Below are 25570 nucleotides of genomic sequence, written 5' to 3' on the forward strand. Positions count from 1 at the left end.
AAAGGATTCAATGGTTCTTTTATTATTAAAGTATACAACTCCGAAATTCTTCTTCAGGTAGCCACAAAACTAAGGGAAAAAAAGAGAATGGCAACATGATCAACTCCCAAATTCCCCGTCCTGCACAAAAAAACCAAGAAAAATCGGGCAAAAATGACAGTATATAGAAAACTGTAAGACTGGAAAAATAGTCTATTGCCCACAGTCCAAATCCATAGCAATATAGAAAATGCAGAAAACCTCAATAACATTGTCTAGGCACAGCAACAGGCCACAGCCTCTCCACTCCAGCAGCAGAGCAATCCCACCAGCGACCAAAAGGCAGGCAGCCAGTGCTCGCCTTCCACAATTGCCTCGATGTTTTAATCTCCCTCGTTGCTTTAATCAGTAAAATAGAGTCCAACATTGGCATGAGGCTGCGCTTGCTGCCTCCTGGAATCCTCTAGGAGACAGCAAAGCAATGGATTGCCCAAACTGTCTCCAACAGCTCCAGAAACACTTGCATGATGAAAACAGATGTAAGAGACATAAAGGAAGAGAAATAAATGGTTTTGTAGTCTATCCAGAAGATGTTGAGCGTGGGAGCACTGCAGGCAGGCGTTTTCTTGCCTGGAAGCTGGCCGGCATTCCGGCTGTTTGCATCGGCGTCTGGTCTGGACACCAATGAACAGGATTAGAAAAAGTTGCAGAGGGTTGTAAACTCAAGCCAGCTTCATCAAGGTCACTAGCCTTCCCACCATTGAGGACATCTTCAAAAGGTGATACCTCAAGAAGGCAGAATCCTTCATCAAGGACTCTCACCATCCAGAACATGCACTCTTCTTATTACGAACATCAGGAAGGAGAGACAGGAGCAGGAAGACACACACACACACAACAGTTTAGGAATAGTTTCTTCCCCTCCACAATTAGATTTCTGAACAATCCATTAACCCATAAAAACTACCTCACAATTTGGCGCTCTTTTTTGCGCTGCTTTTTTATTTTATTTCTAGTTGGAAATTGTAGTAGTATTTTTTATTATTAAGTATTGCGCTGTAGCACTGCCACTGAACAACAAATTTCACAAGTCAATAATCATAATACTGATTCTGAGAATAAAGATGAGAAGGGAAGGGTGAAGCAGGAACCCAGGCTGATTGGAGGACTTCAGTAGCAAGACTTTTTAAACAGAATTAGTTAACTGGCAGGTAAGGATAGAGTTCAATAGCATTCTGCACACTGGACTATTGCAGAAGACCACTCAACTTTACAGATAGCTGTCTGCAACAGGACTCTTGCTGACAGGTGGAAGAGTTAATGGTGAAATCAGCAAAGTCTAAAGGTTGTCCCAACCACACCCAGGATTAGCTTCCTTGATGGCCATGTGTTCAGAGATGCATCCATTCAGAATGTTTTTGTCTTACATCTTCAAGTGGGCCCTTCTCGGAGATGAGAGCTAACATGCTTTCAGTCTGTAACTGGCCAAAATCCAGAATTCTACCCGTGTGTAAATCATTAGTTTGTCAATATTGATCTTTAATTTAAGAATTGTCACAATCAGAAAATAATCTGAAATTTTATCCCATTAATCTTTTTTGTACCACCTTCCATATAGTGCTGCAGTTACAAGGCCCTCTGACATCCCCCACTTAGTCATGTAAAAATTGTTGTTAACCCACTCCAAGGTATCTGCACGATAAAGTTTCACCTCAGTAGCCAGTATCTCTGTATAGATGTGGTGGGTACTGAAATTTCCCCACAACTGGAAGTCAATAATATCAGAGGCAGTGGTAACACTTTGTCCACAGGTGTCAATGGTGGAGCCTGCACACTTCACCAAAGCGCACACTTGCAAGTAGTACGTGCCGTGTACTGTGTGAAGCCCATCAAAGGCTCCGAATGCATACAGATCACTGGCGTGGCTACGTCGGTAAAACAGATGGCAACAGAGTGTGTTAGAACAGACTTGCAAATTACCTTCCAAGTCTGTCACAGGAACAAAGGTATAATTGTCGTACATCATTAGACTATAAAAGATATCACCAAGACCATCTGCTGCACGTAAGAATTGCTGACTTTGGTCCATCTGTATTCTCCTTTCTTGCAGCTGAGGAGCAGAAGGTTCAATGTGAATGTGCCTTTCAGGAAATTCCAATCTTCCCTGAAATGGCTCCAGCTCCGGACTGTGGACATTGTAACTTGTAATTATTGGAACCTCTGCCACTAGGAGCTTTCCTTCACGGGTCTCCATATTGTAGTAATAGTGGGAAGCAAAAGGACTGTAAATCCCACTTCCTGTCATTTTGTATTCGGGGTGATGCTGATTAGCTGCAAGGAGATTGATACCAAATGCAGTTGCAAAAGCTTGCTGGAATTCAACTGCTGATAACAGTGGAAGCTGGTTTATCCATGCAGTGGGGAATATGATTTGTTTTACACCATAATTATCAATTAGGCTCACTGCTGGCTCATAAAATAAGATATCAAAACATGTAAAAATTCCAAATTTTCCAGCAAAAGGAGTATTAAAGATGACGTGCTCCACTACCCTGGGTGTGTTGAAAGCTTCTTCAAAGTAAAGGTTCTGTTTATGATATTTGGCAATTAAAGAACCTTCAGCATCAAAAATTACATCTGTGTTAAACTGGTATCTTCCATCTGAGGGACACCAAGGATCACTGCGCTCACAGGACTGCCTTTCCCCCATGTTTGCTATCAAGTACATTTTTCCATACCTTGCCATACAACTCAGTTGATAAAGAACCTGCAAAAAAAAAGGAAATATTAGCATATGTTTTTTGTGATGGATATGCATTTTGTTGGGGAGAAACAAAGATCAAAGATTCATTGCACATTATTCTTTCCAAAGTCTAATTTCTCCGAAAGTACAGTTATTGTAGTAGTTTATAAAAGTGAGTGATATTGCTCAGAAATCAGATACATAAGTGTTTCACTGGGAAAGATGCATGCTTCCCAGTTTGAAGTGATAACTATTGATGCTCAAAGCAAGATTTTTCAAGTTGGTGATGTACTACGAAATAGTCGCAGAAAAATTCATTCAGGACCCAATTCCATTTAATATTATTTCTAGATTGCTGATATACAATCTGCCTGCAATCTAAAATTCTGTGATACGACTGTGGTGAGAACAGTTGCCTGCAAACAATTGTTCCAGCGTGTGCAAACCGTTCCACAGCAAGCAGAAGAAAATAGAATGCTGAATGTAAACATTTTGATATTAACAATGTACTTCAGATGAAAGTGTTGATGGTTGAGATTGCTAGCAATAGCACACACTTGCACCAAATACAGTATGTGCACCATCTTTACTAAGATGAAAAATGTAGTATTATACCAGTCTTGCCAAATTAAGCTGGCGAAATCTGTAATCGTTTTTCACGGCTGGTGAACTGTATTGAGTGCATTCTGGTGCATAGATTTCTACTGTAAAGCAACACGATCAGAAACTGCATATTACTAGTTATTACTATATTATATTTTACTATATTATTAATTACTAGTTATTACTATATTACTGGTTATTACTAGTAAGGGTATCCTTGTGCGCCACTGCAACGCTTATAATGGATTATTCCTCAAACTCCAGCTCCCAGTGGGCAGTAATCCTTGCAAGGAATAATGACTGGAGAACTGAGACTGGCACATGTACCACCAGTTCCTATTCAAACAAGCACTTTAGTGTGAGCAGAGAAATAACTATACAGGTTAGCACATTGGATTTTCTTTTCAAGGAAAAATGGATAAATCTTTGGAGTAAGACCTCAAAATATATCTTGCAGTGTTCACTCTTCATTGGAGAAAGCAAGCACAGTAGTGTTTGGTACTGCTTAGTAGTGCACCTGCATTCAGTCCACAGAGTTAACACTCAGCTTCCCACTCCTACTCCAATCTATGTTGCCCAGTGTAAACTTGAGGACCATAAGATATAGGAGCATAATTGGGCCATTTGGCCTATCGAGTCTGTTCTGCCATTTCATCACGGCTGATCCGTTCCCTCTCAGCCCCCAATCTCCTGCCTTCTCCCCGTATCCCTTCACAGCACTTTACCTTTTCCTTGGGCTTGTTGCAGCCTTCTGGACCACAACTTCAGTTAAGTTGATTACTCTCTAAGTTACACATATTTGATATTGGCTCAGCTTGTTTCCTCCATTTTAATTTTCCTCAGGGACTGGAGGACATGCCTAACCTGACCTGCCAGGCATGTCTCCTTGCTCTGCTTTTCTAATTCCAATGTTACTTTGTCTATGTTCTCCCTCTCTAACTGCTCCCATTCAGTTATTGAGTAGATAATCTTGACTGCAGTTCATTCCTATTGTCACAAGATTCTCTCGCCTCCTTCCCAGTTCTATAATTGATCTTCAAGCTGAAACATTCACTTGAAGGACAAAAGAGAAGCCTGATAAGCTGCAGGCTGGATAGGGGTGGGGTGCAGGTGGTGGAGCTGTCTCAGAGGGGATAAGGTTATCCAGTCAATGAATGAATTGGTGCAATCAGAGACACATGGCCTGTTCTCTTTTCTAGCATTTTTCATGATTATTTAATATTTCAAGCAATTCCTTCCAAAAAGAGCCAGTTGAGTTTTATTTCTCCGTTTCTCAGGAAGATGCTGGCAAGGTCAGTATTTACTGCCTACAGCAAATTTCCCACAAGATAATGGTGACAAACTTGAATTGCCGCAGATCTTCTGGTTAGGGCAATCCCATAATGCTGCTTTGTAGGGAGTTCTAAGACTTGTATCCAGTGATGACGAAGGAAAGGTAATATATGACTTGGGAGGGAGCCAACCTACAGATAGTGAAGATCCCATGATGTATTCACTGCCTTTAACCTTGCTGGTGGCAGAGTTCTTGGGTTCAATGACAGCTCTCAAAATATCTGAATGAATAATTGTGGTGCATTTAGTTAACAAGAATAAGAAATAGGAGCAGAGTAAGCCATCTGAAACTGCCCTGTCATTCATCAAGATCATTTCTGACCTGCTCTTTCAACTGCATTTTCCTGCACTACTCTTTGTCCCTTGGGGCGAGGAAAGCATGAGTAAGTTGTCTTCTACTGGAGACAATCATTACCTGGCATTACGGTGTCAATATTATTTGCCACTTATCAGGCAATGCGTGACTGGTGACTTACTGCTTCATCTGCTGAAGAGTTGCAATTAGAATTGAATATTATGCATTCATCAGAAAACATCCCCAGTTTCAACCTTATTAAGGAAGAAAGGACAGTAGTGCATGTCACTACCCTGCAGGATTCCTGCTGTGATGTCAACAACCATCAACATCTTGGAAAAACAGACTGATATGACTTAGGAAGGTTGTTGGAGATCCTTGAGGGGATGCAGAAAATATTTACTGCAGTGGTTCCAGAATGAAGGATTTTCTACAGCCTGAGAAAGAGACAAGTTTGTTAGAGACGCACAAAATCATGAATAGAGTGAAACCATTCCTCTCAGCAGATTGTTCAAGGATCTGGGGACACAGATTTAAAAGTTTGCACAAGATATACAAAACTGAGTGTAGTTATGGTTTGAGTTTGTTGTTTGTAACAGTGCAAGAAACAGAATTAATCAGTACTTCCAAAAGCAACTGGATGGGCAGCTGAGAGAACAGGTTACAGGATTGAGTGAAAGGACCAGAGACAGACTGATGAATCAATCTGTTCAGAGTCAATGAAGAGAATGGCCTTCTTCTGCGCTGTAAAAATCCTCTGTTTCTATGAATTTTGGAAACTTGAGATGCATTGATAAAATCTACAGATATTAGGAATCTAAAATATAAACATGTATTGTGCAAAGTGAACAACATATAGGGCCAGACTTCAAGTGCAGAAGCTGAGTTAACATTTTTAAGAGTTGCGCCTTCACTGGGTTTGGTTGCAAAAACTTTTTAAGATGACAGATCCACAAACCTATTGGTCATTCTTAAGTCTTTAGGGTAACGTTTACAAAACTCAACTAGGGGTGGAGTTTCAAGATGGCGACGTAAGCATCTGCCTTTTAGGCGCTCTTTACTTTTTCAACTATAATCACCCTTTAATCAAAACTCAACTCAGTGTAAGCTTTAATTTCCAAGCACATAGAGTGAGTTTCTCTGAAATTTTAAATGAAAAGTTACTCAATGCGCCAATTACATTTCCAATTTACTGTTTAGTCAGGGCAGCTTCAATTCCAAAAAGGTGATTTGGTAAGGCCAACCATCAAACTCAAAGTATGTTACTACTTAATTAATACAATATATGCAAAAGATACAATGCAGGATTATAAACATTAGCACCCTCTTTCTGTAAGACATTCTGAATAAGCTTGTGTTAGTTTTCCTTAAATGTTTATAAATAAGATTAAGAGATACAAAACTGGATACTTCATATAGCTCCTACCTCTGTATTATTAATTGCTTTTGGACGTAGACAGGGATTCCACTTAACAACTGTAGGATCTGGAATAGGCTCCAGATATGGAAAAATCCAATCTCTGGTGTAATTAAAGCCATAGAGGCCCTCCTCGGGAAAGACAATTATCTTAGCTCCCTAAAACATATCAAAAATAATAATTTGGTTAGCATAAACAAAATTCTACATTTAAATAGTACAGCTAATGGGATAAACTGTTCCAAACATTACTGTATAAGCAAAATGGTGTTAATGCTATATTTACTTAAATAAGATCATATGACCATTAGATACAGGAGGAGAACCAGGCCATTCAGCCCAATAAATCTGCTCTGCCATTCCATTAAGGCTGCTTTATTTTCATAAAAATATGAAGAGAGCCTGAATGGTGGGGGCCTTTGATGATGGATGCTGCTTTCCTGCAATAGCACTCCATCAGAACAGAATCAGGTTTAATATCACCGACATAAGTTGTGAAATTTGTTAACTTAGCGGCTGCAGTACAATGCAACACATGACAATACAGAAAAAATGAATTACAGTAAGTATATTAAAATAGTTGAATTAAAAATAGTAACAAAGACAGAAGGAATAACAAAAAAGTGAGGTAGTGCTCATCAGTTCAATGTCCATTTAGAAATCAGACGGTAGAGGGGAAGCTGTTCCTAAATCACTGAGTGTGTGCGCATTCAGGCTTCTGTACCTCCTACCTGATATTGAGAAGAGAGCATGCCCTGGGTGATGGTAGGGGGTGGTTCTTAATAATGGATGTCATCTTTCTGAGGCACTGCTCCTTGAAAATGCCTTGGGTACTATGGAGGCAAGTACCTAAGATGGAGCAAACACAAGGAAATCTGCAGATGCTGGAAATTCAAACAACAACATACACAAAATGCTGGTGGAACACAGCAGGTCAGGCCGGAGGGGGTGGGATGAAGCTAAGAGCTGGAAAGGTGATTGGCGAAAGTGATACAGAGCTGGAGAAGGGAAAGGATCATGGGACGGGAGGCCTCAGGAGAAAGAAGGGGGGGGGAGCGCCAGAGGGAGATGGAGAACAGGCAAACAACTAAATATGACAGGGATGGGGTAAGAAGGGGAGGAGGGGCATTAATGGAAGTTAATGAAGTCAATGTTCATGCCATCAGGTTGGAGGCTACCCAGCTGGTATATAAGGTGTTGTTCCTCCAACCTGAGTTTGGATTCATTTTGACAATAGAGGAGGCCATGGATAGACATATCAGAATGGGAATGGGACGTGGAATTAAAATGTGTGGCCACTGGGAGATCCTGCTTTTTCTGGCGGACCGAGCGTAGTTGTTCAGGGAAACGGTCTCCCAGTCTGTGTTGGATCTTACCAATATATAAAAGGCCACACCGGGAGCACCGGACGCAGTATACCACACCAGCCGACTCACAGGTGAAGTGTCGCCTCACCTGGAAGGACTGTCTGGGGCCCTGAATGGTGGTGAGGGAGGAAGTGTAAGAGCAGGGGTAGCACTTGTTCCATTTACAAGGATAAGTGCCAAGAGGGAAATCGGTGGGAAGGGATGGGGAGGGGTGGACGAGTGGACAAGGGAGTCACGTAGGGAGCGATCCCTGCAAAAAGCAGAAGGGGGGGAGGGAAAAAAGAATCAAAAAAAGAGAGAGTGAAAAAGAGAGAGAGTGAACCCCTCACCCCCATCCCTATCCCTATCCATTATTTCAGTCTGGTTCTCTTTTTCTCCCCTCACTATAATCTCCCCCCAGCCCTACCTTTCTTTCTCTTTTATTTCCCATAATTCTCTACCTCCCCCCCAGCCCATTTCCCTCCAGCCTATCACTTTCCAGCTCTCTACTTCATCCCTCCCCCCACTTCTTATCCCCTCTCCACCATCCCATGTTACTTCACTCCTGATGAAGGGTTTCGGCCCGAAGCGTTGTCACTACCTCCTCCCATAGATGCTGTCTGGCCTGCTGAGTTCTGCCAGCATTTTGTGTTTTTATTAACTGAGATGATGTTGTTTTCATATTTTCAATCCTCCCATATGTTGATTAATCACCACCTCCGATAAAATGCATCGCTCCTGAAGGCCCCGCAGCGTTTCTCATGCAAATTAATTCTACCCCTAACTTCAGTGTTTATAGGTGTTACTCATCAGATAACTTTTTTTAAGACTCCAAACGTCATATTTTATTTCCCTGGCCCCTGATTTTTCGTCAGTCGGGCTTCTTACTGGAAGGAGTAAACGAATAAAGTCACACACACAAACCGGCGGAGGCGCTCAGCAGGCCTGACAGCATCTGTGTCACTTTACCTGCTTGCTCGCTTCGGACACTTGTAGTTGGTAGATGTCCAGGTTTTCCCTCATGTGCCTCAGCGCTGCCTGACGTGTGGGACGGACCTTCGGACTTGGATTCAATATCGATCTGTGTTCGTAGACGGCCGCGGTGTAAACATCGATTCCGCTCACTAGCGTACATTGGCACGCCAAGAGCAGCCAGTTCAGGCTCTGAATCTCCATGACTGGACCTGGGGTGAACACTTCTGTTTTTAGCGCAGCTGTCTGGTCAATAATTAGCTTCAAACGCGGGCTGGGCAAGGTGAGGAACGGGTGCAGAAAATCGGGAAAATGAAATCGGTATCACTTCCGCCCCCATGTCACGTACGTTCGTAAACTTCACTTACCCTTTTGATTTGCTTAGTTATTCTCCCCCTTTGCAACGTTACAGTGCACTCTGGAGTCGAAAGTGTGCACGCTCACTCCATTTCCGTTGCGCTTTGCACCAATTACAAGGAGTCTTTTTTTAAATTCTGCTTATCAGCTAAAGCAAACTTATCTTCTGGAATACTGGCTGCTGGTCTGGTCCTCTTTCACACGCACTAACACCGCTCACCAATACATGATCCACGGCAACACTGCGCTACTGAGTTAAAAATGAAATTGTTAATGAATCACCTTTTGTTCAAACATTGTCATTTTAGCCCATATATGCAGCCTCAGCAAAAGGACTAGGAAAATAGCTGTTGATGAGATGGGAATAAATTAAGCCATTAGCAGCTACATAATACACACTGACCCAGAAAAGTTTAGTACCCACATAAAAGTGAACAAATGGTAGTTATCTAAAATAACTGCCAGAAGTTTCTTGAATTCAACAGCATAAGCCTTCAAAATTAACATCCCAAATGTGTGATATTACAAAGGCTCTGCCACTATACGAGGGGTGATTGATACGTTTGTGGCCTAAGGTGGGAGTCAATTTTAGAAAACCTAGCACATTTATTTTTCAACATAGTCCCCCTCCTACATTTACACACTTAGTCCAGCAGTGGCGGAGCATACGGATCTTGGACCTCCAGAAAATGTTCACAGCAGGGGTGATTGATAAGTTCGTGGCCTAAGGTAGAAGGAGATGAGTTATACAGCTCTCGTTACATGCACGTGCAGTTCAACTCTGAGTGATTATGCAGAAAGATTTAAGTTAATAACTTATCAGTTAATAACTCAGCAGGGGTGATTGATAAGTTCGTGGCCTAGGGTAGAAGGAGATGAATTATTCAATTCAAACTTGGTGGCTCAGAGGATGGTCCCTTATTCGTGGTGGCTCGGAAGACGGTCCTTATTTGTGGTGGTTTGGTACTTGACTCGGGCTCGGAACTTGCATAGCCGCTCTGATGAGTTGATGAAGCAGCAACGCGTAGATGTAAGCCAGAGTTTTTATGCTGCTGGTTCGAATGAGGATCAGCTGCCCTAATCAAGGAGCCCAGTGGAACACGGGGAAAAGGAAATTAACTGAAATGAGTCATCAATGGACCAGACCATGACAACCATATGCATTTGATTTAATTTTGCATCATTAGTTTTAGGTCATGGAAAGTCCCCAATACATTTAACCAGTATTTACTAAAACTCTTCTTAACCCCATTGATGAGGCCAGTTTTTATTGTAATCCACAAATGCCCTTGAGAAAATGGTAGTGTTGCCTTGTCCAACTTTGCAGACATTGAAGGAGCTCACACAGTTGAATAGGAAATACCAGATTTTTAAAGCAGTAATGAAACTAGATAGTATATGGTTTGGAAATTGGTGCTGTTCTCATGTGCCTGCTAGGTCCTTTCAAACAGTGGAGTTACAGAACTGGAAGATATTATCCAAGAATCCGTGATGCTGTTGGGGGTGGGGTAGGACGAAGGATAGGAATAGATGTCAATGAAATGAGATGCTGAGTCATGGTTCTTGATGAGTTCTAATGGAGTTGCAATACACTGTCCCTTTTCATCAATGGTGAAAAGCTTCGGGGAATCAGGAGTCGCTTACTTACCACAGAACGTCCAGCCCTTGTTTCACCTTTATATCCTCTGAATTTGTAGAGGCAGTTAAGGTTCCACTCACTTGCAAATCCAGACTGCTGATGTTCCAGGATCCAGCTAAAGGTGTTGCTGTTCCAATGCCAGAGGGAGAGGGATAGATTCCATTTTGAAGGAAATTGTCAATTTTGAGTGCCACTTATTGTGGCAGGAGAACAAGTACGTTGTGTTCTCCTCATGTTTCTTAGTGTGAGACAGTGTAATAATAAGAGTATTTTATGTATCTAGGTTTAATGCTTATAACATTGGAATTCAAATCCATAAATTCCAACGGCCCAGTCAACGGCAGGAGCAGGCTAAAGCGACGAGGTTTCTTGCAGGTTGGTGGCACTTGTTTAAAAGCAGAGCTTCACGGGAGTTCGGTCTTATTCTGATGCAACAGCAAGGCACAGCAAGAAGGTTTCTCGCAGGTTGGCGACATGCTTAAAGGTACAAAAGGGATAAATGGGGCACCCATTGTTGGGAGTAGGCAAGTGGTGAACATAGAAGTGTCAGGCTTTGCCTCAAGGGAGACTTCAGCTTGAAAGAGGTGTTGGCTCTGGGTAAGCTACCGTTAAGTTTCCTTTTTTTTCTGTCTAACTGTACCTAGTGTAGTAACTGGCTGTTGTGTGTTCTTCATGCCGGATGTTAGAGTGCTGGGAGACACAGAATCTCCGAGGGAACTACATCTGCATGAAGTGCATTCAGCTGCAGCTCCTTGAAGACCATGTTAGAGATCTGGAGTGGCAGCTGGATGACCTTTGGCTTGTCTGGGAAAGTGAGGAGATATTTGATCAGAGTTGTAAGGAAGTAGTCAGACCAATGTTGCAGGAGGTGAGTAGCTGGGTGACTGTCAGGAGAAATGGAGATAGACGGTTAGCACAGAGAACCCCTGTGGCCATTCCCCTCAATAATAAATATACTGTTCTGGGGAGTGACCTCCCAGGGGAAATGCCACCGGGTTATTGGCACTGAGCATAGGTCCGAGGTGCAGAAAGGAAAGGGGGAGAAGAGGGCAGTGGTAGTGTTAGGGGTCTTAATAGTCAGGGGAACAGACTATTCAGTGGATGTGAATGGGTTACCTGGATGGTATGTTGCCTCCCAGGTGCCAGGGTCAGGGTTGTCTCAGATCACGTCCACAACATTTTGGAGAGGGAGGGAGAGCAACCAGATGTCATGGTACATATTGGTACCAATAAAATAGGAAGGAAAAGCAAAGAGGTCCCGAAAAGGGAATTTAGAGAGCCTGGTAGGAAGTTGAGGAGCAGAACCTTCCGGGTAGTAATTTCTGGATTGCTGCCTGTGCCACGTGTCAGTGAAGGTAGAAATAGGATGGTTTGGCAAATTAATGTGTGGCTGAGAAGTTGGTGCAGGGGGCAGAGCTTCAGGTAAGTTGATCATTGGGATCTTTTCTAGGGGATGTATGACCTGTTCAAAAGTGACGGGTTGCACCCAAACCCAAAGGGAACCAATATTTTCGTGGGCAGGTTTGTTAGAGCTGTTGGGGAGGGTTTAAAGTTATTTGGCAGAGAGGTGGGAACTGGAGTGAAGGGACTTGGGATAGGACTGATGGTGAAAAAGGAAAGACAGTGTACAATCAGGCTGTTAAGAAGGGCAGGCAGATGACAGGATATAACTGCAGGCAGCAGGGTGAGTATCAGTGTAATAGGGATGCAGAATTGAAAAGGGTAGCAAATTCAGCACTAAAAGTGTTAAATCTCAATACACAGAGTATAAGAAATAAGGTGGATGATTTTGTAACACTTCTATGGATTGTTGGATATGATGTTGTGGCCATCACTGAATTGCGGCTATAGTTGGAAGCAGAATGTTCAAGGTTACATGTTGTATCGGAGGGATAGGAAGGTCAGTGGAGGAGGTGGTGTGGCTCTGCTGGTAAAAATGGCATCAAATCAATAGAAAGATGTGACACAGGATTGGAAGATGTTGAATCCTTGTGGGTTGAGTTAAGAAACTGCAAGGGTAAAAGTACCCTGATGGCAGTTATATACAGGCCTCCCAACAGTAGTTGGAATGTGGACTACAGATCATAATGGAAATAGACAAGGCATGTCAAAAGGGCAATGTTATGATATTCATGGGAGATTTCAACATACTGGTCAATTGGGGATATCAGGTTGGAAATGGATCCCAAGAGAGTGAGTTTGTTGAATGCCACTGAGATTTTTTTTAGAGCAGTTTGTCATTGAGCCTACTAGGGGATCAGCTATTCTGAGTTGGATGTTATGTAATGAACTAGAGGTGATTAGGGAGCTTAAGGTAAAAGAACAACTTTTAATTTGATAGGGAGAAAGTAAAGTCTGATGTAGCAGTATTTCAGTGGAGTAACAGAAATTACAGTGGTGTGAGAGAGGAGCTGGCTAAGGTAAATTGGAAAGAGCTGCTGAAAGGGAAGATGATAGAGCAGCAATGTTGTGAGTTTCTAGGAAAAATGAGGAAGGTGCAGGATTGATGTGTTCCAAAAACAAATAAACACTCAAATAGCAAAAATAGTACAAATGTGGCTGACAAGGAAAGCTAAAGCAGATGTAAAAGCAAAAGAGAGGGCATACAACAAAGCAAAAATTAGTGGGAAGACAGAGGATTAGAAAGCTTCTAAAACCCTACTGAAAGTAACTAAAAGATTCATTAGGAGGAAAAGATGAAAATGAAAGCAAGCTAGCAAACAATATCAAAGTAGAAGCTTTTACAAGTATGTAAAACATATAAAGAAGATGAGAGTGGATATAGGACCGCTAGAAAATGAAGCCGGAGAAATAATAACGGGAGCCAAGGAGACGGCAGATTAACTAAATGAATATTTTGCATTAGTCTTCACTGTGGAAGACACTAGCAGTGTGCCAGACGTTGAAGGGTCTGAGGGGAGAGAAGTGAGTGCAGTTACAATTACAAGGGAGAAGGTGCTCAAAAAGCTGAAAGATCTAAGGGTAGATAAGACACCTGGACCAGATGAAGTACACCCTGGGGTTCTGAAAGAGATAGTGGTAGAGACTGTCGAGGCATTAGTAATCATTGGCATTAGTAATCAAAAATCATTGGGCTCAGGCCTGGGGCCAGAGGACTAGGTAATTGCAAATATCACTGCACTCTTTAAGAAAGGAGGATGGCAGCAGAAAGAAAATTATAGACCAGTTAGCCTGATCTCAGTGGTTGAGAAGATGTTGGAATCAATTATTAAGGATTAAGTTATGGAGTACTTGGTGACACAGGACAGGATAAGCCAAAGTCAGCATGGTTTTCTGAAGGGAAAATCTTGCTTGATGAACCTGGTGGAATTCTTTGAGGAGATTGCACGTAGGATAGGTAAAAGGGATGCAGTGGATGTTGTATATTTGGACTTTCAGAGGACTTTGATAAGGTGCCACACATGAGGCTGCTTATCAAGTTAAGAGCCCATGGCATTACAGGAAAGTTACTGGCATGTTTAGAGCATTGGCAGATTGGTAGGAGGCAGAGACTGGGAATAAAAGGATCCTTTTCTGGTTGGCTGCCAGTGATTAATGGAGTTCAGCAGAGATCAGTGTTGGGACCCCTTATTTTTATGTTGTCTAGCAATGACTTAGATGATGGAATAGATGTCTTTGTTGCTAAGTTTGTAGATGATACTAAGATTGGTGGAGGGGCAGGTAGTGTTGACAGTGTTGTTAAGAAGGTGTATGGTGTGTTGGTCTTTATCAACCGTGGGACTGAGTTCAAGAGCCACGAGGTAGTTAGACCCCACTTTGAATACTGTGTTCAGTTCTGGTCAACTCATTACAGGAAAGGTGTGGATGCTATGGAGAGAGTGCAGAGGAGATATACGGGGATGTTGCCTGCATCAGAGAGCATGCCCTATGAGAATAGGTTGAGTGAACTTGGCCTTATCTCCTTGGAGATCGGAGGATGAGAAGTGACCTGATAGAGGTGTATAAGATGATGAGAGACATAGTTTCAAGGTGCTTGGAAGTAGGTACAAGGGGGATGTCAGGGGTAAGTTTTTCACACAGAGAGTGGTTGGTGCATGGAATGCACTGCCAGAAAATGTGGTAGAGGCCGATACAATAGGGTCTTTTAAGAGACTCTTAGATAGGTACATGGAGCTTAGAAAAATAGAGGTCTATGTGTTAGGGAAATACTATGCAGCTTCTAGATTAGGTTACATGGTTGGCACAACATCGTGGGTCGAAGGGCCTGTAATGTGCTGTAGATCTTTGTTCGATGTTGTAAACAGGTAGGCTGCAGAAGGACAAAGACAAATGCAGCATTCGTATTCATTTCAAGAGGTCTAGAATACAAGAGCAGGGATGTGATGCTGAGGCTTTATAAGGCATTGGTGAGACCTCACCATGGGTATTGTGAGCAGTTTTGGGCTCCTCATCTAAGAAAAGATGTGCATTGGAGAGAGTTCAGAGGAGGTTTACAAGGATGATTTGGGAATAAAAAGGCTATCATATGAGGAACGTTTGATGTCTCTGGGTCTGTATTTGCTGCAATTTAGAAGGATAAGGGCGGGGGGGATTTCATCAAAACCTTTTGAATGTTGAAAGGCCTAGACAGAGTAAATGTGGAAAGGATGTTTCCCATGGTTGGGGAGTCTAGGATAAGAGGGCACAACCTCAGGTTAGCATCTATTTAAAACAGAGATGGAAGAAATTTCTTTAGCCAGAGGGTGGTGAATTTGTTTAATTTATTACCACATGCAGCTATGGAGGGCAGGTCGTTGGGAATACTTAAGGCAAAGATTGATAGACTCTTGCTTGGATACAGCTTTAGAGTTTCCGGGTGAAGGCTGGGGAGTGGGTCTGAGGAAGGGAAGAAAAGATCAGCCATGATTGTGCCAAATGGCCTATTTCTGCTCCTATGTCTAAATCACAATGCTATAGCACAGTGCACTTATTTTGCTGTAGCATACACAGTATTTCACACATAAAAATAAGATCACACTTCCCTGGAAGCCATAATGAGGACATCAGTGATCCTATATACAGACTTCAGAGCGAAAACTTCTGATGAATCACTTGGTAAGGTTTCAACTGCAAAAGAGGGCATCTCAGTTCCCAATTGAGTTTATAAGTGTAAAGGAAGAGAAAATACAAGTGGAAATGTGTTTAAACACAGCAGAACCAGCCAAGAGAGCATGTGCCAAGTCTGTGAAGGGAAAATTTAGGATGTATGTCAAAAACTAGTTGATGGTAAATATTAGTAATTAACATTTTGTTTTGGAAGTGTATTAATAGCTGTAAGTTACCAGGAGTAATTGGGGATCAAGTTTATGGCATGAGAAATTCAGAATAAGATTTATTATTTATCGAAAAATGTGTTGTTTAGTGGCAGCAGTACAATGCAAGACATAAAAATTACTGTAAGCTACAAAGATAAATAAATAAATATTAAAAAGAGCAATAGTGAGGTAGTATTCATGGACCATTCAAATAACCTGACGGCAGAGGGGAAGAAGCTGTATCTAAGATGTTGCATATGGGATTTCAAGCTTCTGTACCTTCTCCCCGATAGAAAAGAAGGCACGTCCCAGAAAGTGAGGGGCCTCAGTGATGGATACAACCTTCTTGCGGCACCATCTTTTGATGGTGAGGTGGGCTGTTCCGTGATGGAGTTGGTTGAGTCTTTAACTTCCTGCAGCCTCTTTTGATTCTGCACATTGGAGGCTCCATACCTGGCTGTTATGCAACCAGCCAGAATGTTGTCCACCTTACATCTCTAGAAATTTGCTGGAGTCTTTGGTAACATACCAAATCTCCTCAAATTCCTAATGATGTATAGTTCTGGCATGCCTACTTCATGATTTCATCAATATGGTGGGTCCAAGATCGATCCTCTGAGATGCTGATGCCTAGAAACGTGAAGCTTCTCACCCTTTCCACCGCTGACCCCTCAGTGCATTCTCTTACCGTCTCCTTCCTGAAGTCCACAATCAATTCCTTGGTCTCGCTGAGTGCAAGGTTGTTATGACATCACTCAAACAGCAGATCTAGGTCATTCTGGTATGCCTCCTCATCTTCATCTGAGATTCTGCCAACATCAGTGGTGACACTGGCAGATTTATAGATGGAGTTTGTGCTGTGCCTGGCCACACAGTCATGAGTGTTGAGAGTTGAACATGCATCCTTGAAGTACACCTGTGCTGATTGTCAATGAGTGATGGTCAAATTAGTTTTCTGAAAAGGGCAAAATGTATCAAGTATATAATGTGGAAATGAAGACTTAAACCTTACTTACAATTCCATGAAATTAATTCAGGGAAATCTTTACCTCCCAAAGAATTAGTCCCCGATACACATACTGTATAGTCATGATCTTCCCATCCTATAGTCAGATCAAAAGCAATTCAAATTAAAGAGTTAAAAAATAAATTTGGAATGGATTAGATTTATCAAGAGAATTGATGGGTTCGTGAATGAACTGGGGAACAGCTCATTTGCTTTCCCAGTTGTAGCTGCAGGTACAGATTCCAAAATAATGCTGATGATCAACATAAACACTTAACGCATTATGAATTTCTGCCTGTTAATCAACAGATCTGCAGAGGCTGGAAATCTAAAACAAAGTAGAGAATACAGAGCCAACACAGAGTTGGAGACAATTCTTTGATGTTTATTCATGACAAATGTTCTCTGACCTGAAACACTGACTGCTTCCCTTCCCACAGATACAACCTGTCCTGTTGAGTCTTGCAACTATCCTGTATTAATTTGAATATCCTGACTTCAGACTGTACAGCTAATCCTCTATGATGCTTGGTGCTTTTACTGAAATTTCCAACTTGAATTCTAGGCTATTAACATATTAAAGGTTGTGAATCATGCTTTCATATTTTGATCCACTATTTGAGTGGACACTATAAATTTACTTCCCATCTAACCAGATTGCTACTGTTGCTTCAAAGGAACCAGGATCAGAAATGCACAGAACAGAGCATATGACTGAAATTCAATAAACATATACAAATATATAGTAGACGTAATTTAAACATATATCATTTTCAACTGAATTGAAGAGATTTCAGTTCATTTTACAAATGATTTGTGGACAAATTTGCACCCTGTTAGATGCCTAAAAATAGATCTTGCTTAAAATTTCTTTTAATCAATGCAGAATAAAAGACATTACAAGCTTTTTGCGATAATGACAGTTATATTTTCATAGGAAAGGCTGCATAATTCAATGAATAAAACTAGCTAACTAATTGAATTACATTAATTTAAAGTAGTTCTAAATACATAATTATACTTTCAGTTTGTCACAGTTCTGCATAAAATCATATGTTCTAGATACAATATTCATCTGAAAAGGGCAGGTAGAATAAATTATTTTCAAAATCTTACTTTGTTGTTTGGTCTGCGCTTCTGAAAATGTACTATTTGTGCTTAGTGAGTCATGCATATGTCAGTGGATTTCTGAGTGGGCTGGAGAAGGTGTATAAATTGTAGAATTATTGCAGATCATAGATCAGAGGCAGAAGCAGAGCCTTTGCTTGTGCACAAGTATCAGTCTTCTAGATAGGTAAGAACAAACTGTGGAAATCTACTACGTACTACATTTTTTTCTGATTCCTTCATTAATTGTACTCTTATGCTTTATGGTTCAATTTTGTTTGGAACAAAAAAGAACAGCAGATTTTGGAAATCTGCTTGACGGACCCTTTGTCAGAACTGGAAAAGTGATCATTCATTCTGTTATCTCCACCTTCCCCTCTCTGCAAATTAAAGTGCACTTGTCTTCTCAGTGTTCAGTTCTGATAAACAGTCCCAATGCTCAGTCAGGCAACATCTGAAAAGAATAAAATATGTTTGAAATCAATGGCATTTCATCAAAGTTTTGACCTCATTTCATTAACTGCATTGCTGTTTAAGAATTGATTGATGACAACTTAGAAGGGAAGATGAAACAGTAAAAAAAAATGGCTGGCTAATCTTTTTGTATCGGGGTCAAGCTTACTAATTTTCTTTATCTTACTTCAAACAGCTTTCCTGTTAGAGAAAAGAGTCATCAAGTCTAAGACCAGTCTCTTTCAGTGCCTTCTTTTGCTTATCAAAGAATATTTCCTGTGTTAGGATCATTTTAAGAGAAAGGAGATTATCTCAGGTTGCCTAATATAATTGGCACTTCATTATGGCTTTTGATTTTAACCTGGTTTTTACGTTAGACCAACATCAGAAGCCTATTCACAAATGGCTGACAGGATATATGGGATAAGCTAGTCTGTTCCTTCCATCATCCCTGTGGGCTTCCAGTGACTGGCTCTCAGTACCACCCTGAATGCTGCACCTCCACTTTGAGTGAACAGCGTCCACAAACGCCCAGGACTCATGGTTTTGTATTTCTTTAGAAACCTTGCCTACATCCTTCTCTCTTCATTGTCAACAATGATCTATGATTTAGTCAATGGCCTTCATTCTGACCTTTGTACGTTAATCAGTTCTTTCACATCATCACTCTTAGTATCAAAGGTTTCAAAGATACAATTTAATGTCAGAGAAATGTATACAATATACATCCTGAAATATTTTTTCTGCGCATCCAAATCATTCTTCACCATTCACATGATTCTCAAGATGTTTTTAAAACAGTGAAGGGACTAGTCAGTGTTTGTATATAGTGGAGGTGTGTTCAATAGCAGGTTGGTTCAAAACCAGTAAGCCAAAGGAAACTAAGTAAATAAACCAGTCTCTAAGAAATCTAACTAGTGATCCAGGAGAAACTTCTTCATCAAGACGGAGGAAAGAATTAAGCTGAGGGGAACTGCTGATGTGCATTTATCTGGAAACTGCATTGTAAATAAAGAACAAGAAATACATTCTGTTGGACTGAGATAAAAAGTGTGGTGTTTAATCTGCTGTGGATTCTATGTTTTTGACTGTGTAAAAAACATTCCTTATTATTAGGATGAACAGTATTCCGCTCCTCATTCCCTTTGCATTTATCTTCCTACTGGTATGTGTAACCCCTGAGCCAATTGGAAATGAAGATGGATGGAAATCTTTAGAGAAGCAACAAAACAGGGACTTGGTAAGTGTTTGGCAGACAATAATGTAATTACTTAGCAAGCAATCTTTGGAGGAAGGAGGGACACAAATTCTCCTTTAAAATGGGTGTGATACTTAATAAAACTTGGCATTGGCATTCATCAACTAGAAGGACAAGGAGGATAGTGAGCTCAGGGAGGAGGAGGATGATATTCTAGGGCATGTGATATCCAGAAGGAGAAGGTGTTGGGTGTTTGGAAGAACATTAAGGTGGATTAACCCATTGGGCTTGATGAGGTCTACCTCAGATTATTGACAGAGCCAAGGGAGGAGGTTGCTGAGGCCTTGACAAAAATCTTTGTATCTTCTTTAGCCCAGTGTGAGGTTCCAGAGGGCTGGAGAATAGCCAGCATTGTTCCCTTGTTTAATAAGAGCAATAGGGACAATTCAGGATGTTATAGTGAGGTGAACCTTACATCAGTGGTATTGAAATTACTGGTGAAGATCCTTAGGGATAAGATTTACTCACATCTGGAAACATATGGACTTGTAGGGGTGTCAGCATGGCTTTGAATGGGAGACGTACATGGACTTAAGAAAAGCATTTGATAAGACCCCTTACATTCAATAGGCTGATCCAGATGATTAAGGCTCATGGAATCCATAGATTGGATCCAAAACTGACTGTGGCACAGAAGACAGGGAATACTGGTGGTGAGGTTCTTTGAATGTTGACCTGTGACCAGTAGCATTCCATGGGGAACAGTGCATGAACTTTATCATCTGCCACTAATGGTTTGGATGAAAACTTGGGTAAACTAATGGAGAGGGTTCTTAGGGACAAGATTTATGAGCTTTTGGAGAAGCACAGTCTTATTAGGGATAGTCAGCATGGCTTTGGGAGTGGCAGGACTTGCCTCACAAGCATGATTGAGTTTTTTTGAGGAGGAGGCAAAACAAACTGATGAAGATGGAGCAATGGATTTTACGTGTATAGAATTTAGTAAGGAATTTGACGAGGAAGACTCATCCAGAAACTCATGGGGCTTAGGATCCTTAGAAACTAGGCAGCACGGATTCAGAAATGGCTAGTTGGGGAACTGAGCTCAAGAAGCTGTGGGGTGGTGATTCTTAATCATACAAATTGACCGCAAAGTGTACTTTATATAAGTAATAACGTTTTGTGGTGAAACTGTGACGCCTTCGGCTGTTTAAAAAGAAAAGAGCTGTGGGGTGATGTTGCAGTTCTATAAAACTGATTAGATCACCATTGGAGTATTGTGTTCAGTTCTGGTCACCTCATTATAGGAAGAAAATAGATGTTTTACAGAAGATGCAGAGTTGTTGCTGATTGGATTGGAGAACATGTTCAATGTTCAAGGTTCAAAGTAAATTTTATAATCAATGTACATATATGTCACCATAAACAACTCTGAGATTCATTTTCCTGCAGGCATACTCGCAAATCCATAGAATAGTGACTATAACAGAAACAATGAAAAATCAACCAGAGTGCAGAAGACAACAAACAGTGCAAATGCAAATATAAATAAATAGTAATAAATAATGACAGAATGAGATAAAGAGTTCTTAAAGTGAGATCATTGGTTGTGGGAACATCTCAATGAATGGGCAGGTGAGTGTAGTTAACCCACTTGTTCAGGAGTTCAATGGTTGTGAGGTAGTAACTGCTTTTGAACCTGGTGGTGTGAGTCCTGAGGCTCTTGTACCTGCTGGCAGCAGTGAGAAAAAAGCATGGCCTGGGTGGTGGGGATCTCTGATGATGGATGCTGCTTCCCTATGGAAACGTTTCATGTAGATGTGCTCAATGGCTGGGAGGGCTGAATCCACTACCTTTTGTAGGGTTTTCTGTTCAAAGGCATTGGTGTTTTCATCAGGCCATGATGCAGCCAGTCAATGCACTCTCCACTACCCAGACTCCTAAGGAAGTAGAAGCGCTGCCATGCTTTCTTCTCAATTGCACTTACGTGCTGGGTCCAGGACAGGTTCTCTGAAGTAGTAACACTCAGGAATTTAAAGTTGCTAACTCTCTCCACTTCTGATCCTCCAAAGAGGACTGGCTGGTGGACCATTGGTTTCCTATCCTGAAATCTACAAACAGTTCCTTGGTCTTGCTGACATTGAGTGAGAGATTGTTGTTACGTCACCACTCAGTCAAATTTTCAATCTCCCTTCTGCAAGCTGATTCATCACCACCTTTGATTTGGCCCACAACAGTGGTGTTATCAGCAAACTTGAATATGCCATTGGAGCTGTGCTTAGCCACACAGTCATAAGTGTAAAGCGAGTAGAGCAGGGTGCTAAGCACACAGCCTTGTGGTGCACTTTTGCTGATAGAGATCATGGAGGAAATGTTGCCAATCCAAACTGACTGGGGTCTACAAGTGAGGAAATCCAGAATCCATTTGCACAAGGAGGTATTGAGGATGAGGTCTTAAAGCTTATAGATTAATTTTGAGGGGATGGTAGTATCCAATCCTGAGCTGTAGTCAATAAAGAGCATCCTGATGTACGCATCTTTGCTATCTGATGTTCCAGGGTTGAGTGAAGAGCCAGTGAGATGGCATCTGCTGTTGACCAGTTGTTCCGGTAGACAAATTGGACAGAATCCGAGTAATCTCTCAGGAAGGAGCTAATATATTTCATCGTATATCCTAAATGAAGAAATGTTGAGCAAGCAAGGGCTTTTCTCTTTGAAGCAAAGGAGGATGAGAAGCAACTTGTTGGAGGTATTTAAGATTATATGATGCACAGATAGAGTGGACAGCAAGAGTCTTTTCCCAGGCAGCAATGGTTAATACCAGAGGATAAACTTTTAAATCGAGTGAAAAGAAGTTTGGGGAGATGTCAGAGGTGTTTCTATTTCACCTAGAGAGTGTTAAGTACCTGGAACATACTGCTGGGGCTGGGGTAGAGGCTAATACAACAGGGATAGGCACATGGATGAAAGAAAATGGAGAGAGTGGAAGAGAAGAGTTGCATAAATCATAGAGTAGGTTAAAAGGTTGGCATCACATTGTGGGCCGAAGGGCCTGTATTGCGTTGTACTGTTTCATGTTCTAAGAAAATGTAGGTGGGCTGATTAGTAAGCTCACCAAAGACATAAAAGTTGGCAGAGTTGTGGATAGTGAGGAAGGTTGTCAGAGGATACAACAGGTTATAGATCCATTGGAAATATGGGCCAAGAAATGGCAATGGACTTTCCCCTTGGGGTGCTGCACTTTGGGAAGTCAATTATAGAAGGAAATTATACAATAAATGGCAGGACTGTTAAGATCTTTGATGTACAGTATGATCTTGGGGTGAAAGTCCATAGCTCCTTGAGGTTGGAAACAGAGAGGGTATCCTTGCCTTCATCAGTTAGGCATGGAGTATGAATGTTGGCAAATCATGTCGACTTCATTAAACCTGACCTAGCCACATTTAGGATGTGGATGCTTTGGCATGCGTGTAAGCAGCCTCACCAAGATGACGCCTGGATTAGACTGTATTAGCTATAAGGAGAGGTTGGACAAACTCAAATAGATTTCTCAGGATCGTCAAAGGCTGAAGGGGCAACCTGATATAAAATTTTGAGAGATATGGATAAAGTAACTCTGCTATCGATGGCCCCAAGCCTGGCTGTGAAAGGAGGAAAGTTGGAGAATTGGTTAGCAATCCCATCCCGTAAAAACCCAGAACTACAGGAACTCCTTCTTTCCCTGGGAGGGGGAGGATCCTCGTCTAGAAGATGTGTGAAGTTGTGTGATGAAGTTGGAAGCCACAAGGCCAATCAACCTTCGGCCCAGGACAGATGATTCTAGCAACTTGCTGCTGGCGGCCTATGCCCCATGGGGGGAATGTGGGCTGAAGAAGGAGAAGAGTGGATAAAATAGATATCCAAAGTTTTTCTCAGGGTGTAAGTACTAGAAGGCAGATCCTTGAGTTAAGAGGAGAAAAGTTTAAACAAGATTCAGAAGGCAAGCTGTTTTACACAGAGGGTAGAAGGTGCCTGGAACACGCTGCTGGGGAGCTGCTGGAGGCACTTCAACAGGCAGGAAATGAAGGGAAATGGGTTCTGCGTGCATTCAGATTTGATTAGTTTAAATAGACATCAATGTTGGCACAGGCATCGTGGGTTGAATGGCCTGTTCTTGTGCTACACTGTCCTATGTTCTATTTGAACTAGCCTTTACAGTATTATGCAACCTCACCCTCCACATCCATGTCAACCTTATTGCCTATTCATTTGTACCCTTCAATGCTTAACTAAATGCAATTATTGCATCCGACTCCACCTACAGATAGGGTAAGGCATAAGTATTTTCCAATTTGCTTGTTATCTTTAACCTCCGCTGGTGAAGATACAAACGATTTTTAGACAATCCAATTCTTAATACATTGGAAAGCACAGTGGCAATATTGGAATTTAAATGCTTACCTTGGATAATTATTTTAATTTCTTTTTCTACCACTGAACAGTTTTTCCGAATCCTTCAGTCCTATTTCACTGGTAGAGGGATGAATTTTGGACTTGGAAGAAAAGAAAAGCTTCATGGAAGATATGAAAGCAAAATTGGTTCATATGATGACAAATTCAACAACAATCTGGAAACTAAAGAGATTTTCAGTGGTTAGTTATCCATTCAGTGGGTAATCAATACTTGTTCATTAGAAAAAAAGATTGTTAGAATTAAAGTATAATTATAGTAAGTGCCAGAAGAACATCTACATCAGTTGAGAATGAGTTACCTGTGACTGTAAACTGCGAAAACATTTTGTTCAGTTTGTTGTTGCCGATAATAAAATAAAATATTTAAATTAACTGGTCCCAGAACACACTTACTCCTATGACTCAAATATATTTTGATTTTACTTGTGCGCAAGGAAAATAGTATCTTTCACCTACACTGTTCTGAGGCCAGCACAGAAAACTTGCTCTTTATTATACAGAATTGGCTTAGCAGTTATAGATATTGACCATTTGGTAAATTTGGCAAACATCTTAGGCGCATATGTATAGTTTGGGTGCCTGAGACTTTTGCTCAGTAGTGTATTCGTCAATGTGGAATGGAGAGTGAATTTTTGTCAATCTGGAAGAAGCAAAAGATGTTGGGAATGGCGAGTGTGGAGTGCCATGGGAGGGGTGTGGGATGGATAGTAAAGAAGCAGTGGCAAGAGCAGAGGGTGCAGACTCACCGAGCCCTGAGACACTAAGCAAGGTCATTTGATTCCAAACAACTGGGTTATTGATAATTACAGAACGTACCTCTCAGAGGTTCCCAACCTTTTATATGCCATGGACCAATACCATTAAGCAAGGGGTCTATGAACCCCATTTTGGGAACCCCTGGTCTCTCTGGTGCTTCCTGCACCCTCACCTCTCCCTTCCCCTTTTCACAACCATGATTCCCCTCACCTTGCCCCCTTCCCACACTCAGTCCACAATAGAGACCCATATCAGAATCAGGTTTATCAATACTCACATAAGTCATGCAACTTGTCTTTTTTGTGGCAGCATAAAAGTGCAATACATAAAATTACTACAGTACTGTGCAAAGTCCTAGACACCCTAGATATACGTACCTAAGATTTTGCACAGTACTGTATATGTTTGAATTCTTTGCTTGCAGATTTAATTGCCATTCACAAAAGAGATGGTAAAGTCAATTGAACGTTCAAGCGGACAGCTGCTGATATTTTGAAATTATTAAAGACAATTGTCCCTGAGTTTTTCACATCCTTCCATTATTCCTATCTCATTTACAACTTCCACACTCCCTCCTCTTTGTCCTGTAAAAGACAAAATAAACCTTATTGAATTTCAATAGCACAGAGTCCCTGAAACTCCATGACAGTTTCATCAAGG

At 41.4% G+C, this 25570-nt stretch overlaps 1 protein-coding gene and 2 long non-coding RNA genes across 5 annotated transcripts in view; 1 reads left to right on the plus strand and 2 right to left on the minus strand.

Annotated features, from left to right (window-relative positions):
• On the minus strand, positions 1 to 8891 carry btd (biotinidase). 2 transcript variants are annotated; one of them, XM_059972362.1, is made up of 4 exons: positions 8685 to 8820; positions 7101 to 7218; positions 6379 to 6528; positions 1 to 2746 (listed from the first exon to the last, which is right to left on the minus strand). In XM_059972362.1, the coding sequence occupies exons 2-4, from the start codon at positions 7119 to 7121 to the stop codon at positions 1568 to 1570; spliced, it is 1350 nt and encodes a 449-aa protein (XP_059828345.1). In that variant the 5' UTR covers positions 7122 to 7218; positions 8685 to 8820; the 3' UTR covers positions 1 to 1567. The 2 variants fall into 2 exon arrangements, with proteins under 2 accessions (XP_059828345.1, XP_059828344.1); XM_059972361.1 differs by lacking the exon at positions 7101 to 7218 and having other exon boundaries at positions 8685 to 8891.
• On the plus strand, positions 8833 to 24313 carry LOC132395568 (uncharacterized). Of its 2 annotated transcripts, XR_009512672.1 has the most exons (4): positions 8835 to 8970; positions 10967 to 11058; positions 19621 to 19744; positions 24184 to 24313. It is a non-coding gene; the product is annotated as an uncharacterized LOC132395568 (long non-coding RNA). The 2 variants fall into 2 exon arrangements; XR_009512673.1 differs by lacking the exon at positions 10967 to 11058 and having other exon boundaries at positions 8833 to 8970.
• LOC132395567 (uncharacterized) overlaps positions 17800 to 25570 on the minus strand; it is a 12341-nt gene continuing 4570 nt past the window's right edge. Inside the window, exons 2-3 of the long non-coding RNA XR_009512671.1 lie at positions 24143 to 24316; positions 17800 to 18505 (exon numbers count right to left, since the gene is read on the minus strand). This is a non-coding gene — a long non-coding RNA (uncharacterized LOC132395567). The remainder of the gene's footprint in view (positions 18506 to 24142; positions 24317 to 25570) is intronic.

Source organism: Hypanus sabinus, chromosome 6, assembly GCF_030144855.1.
Source record: "Hypanus sabinus isolate sHypSab1 chromosome 6, sHypSab1.hap1, whole genome shotgun sequence".
NCBI lineage: Eukaryota > Metazoa > Chordata > Chondrichthyes > Myliobatiformes > Dasyatidae > Hypanus > Hypanus sabinus.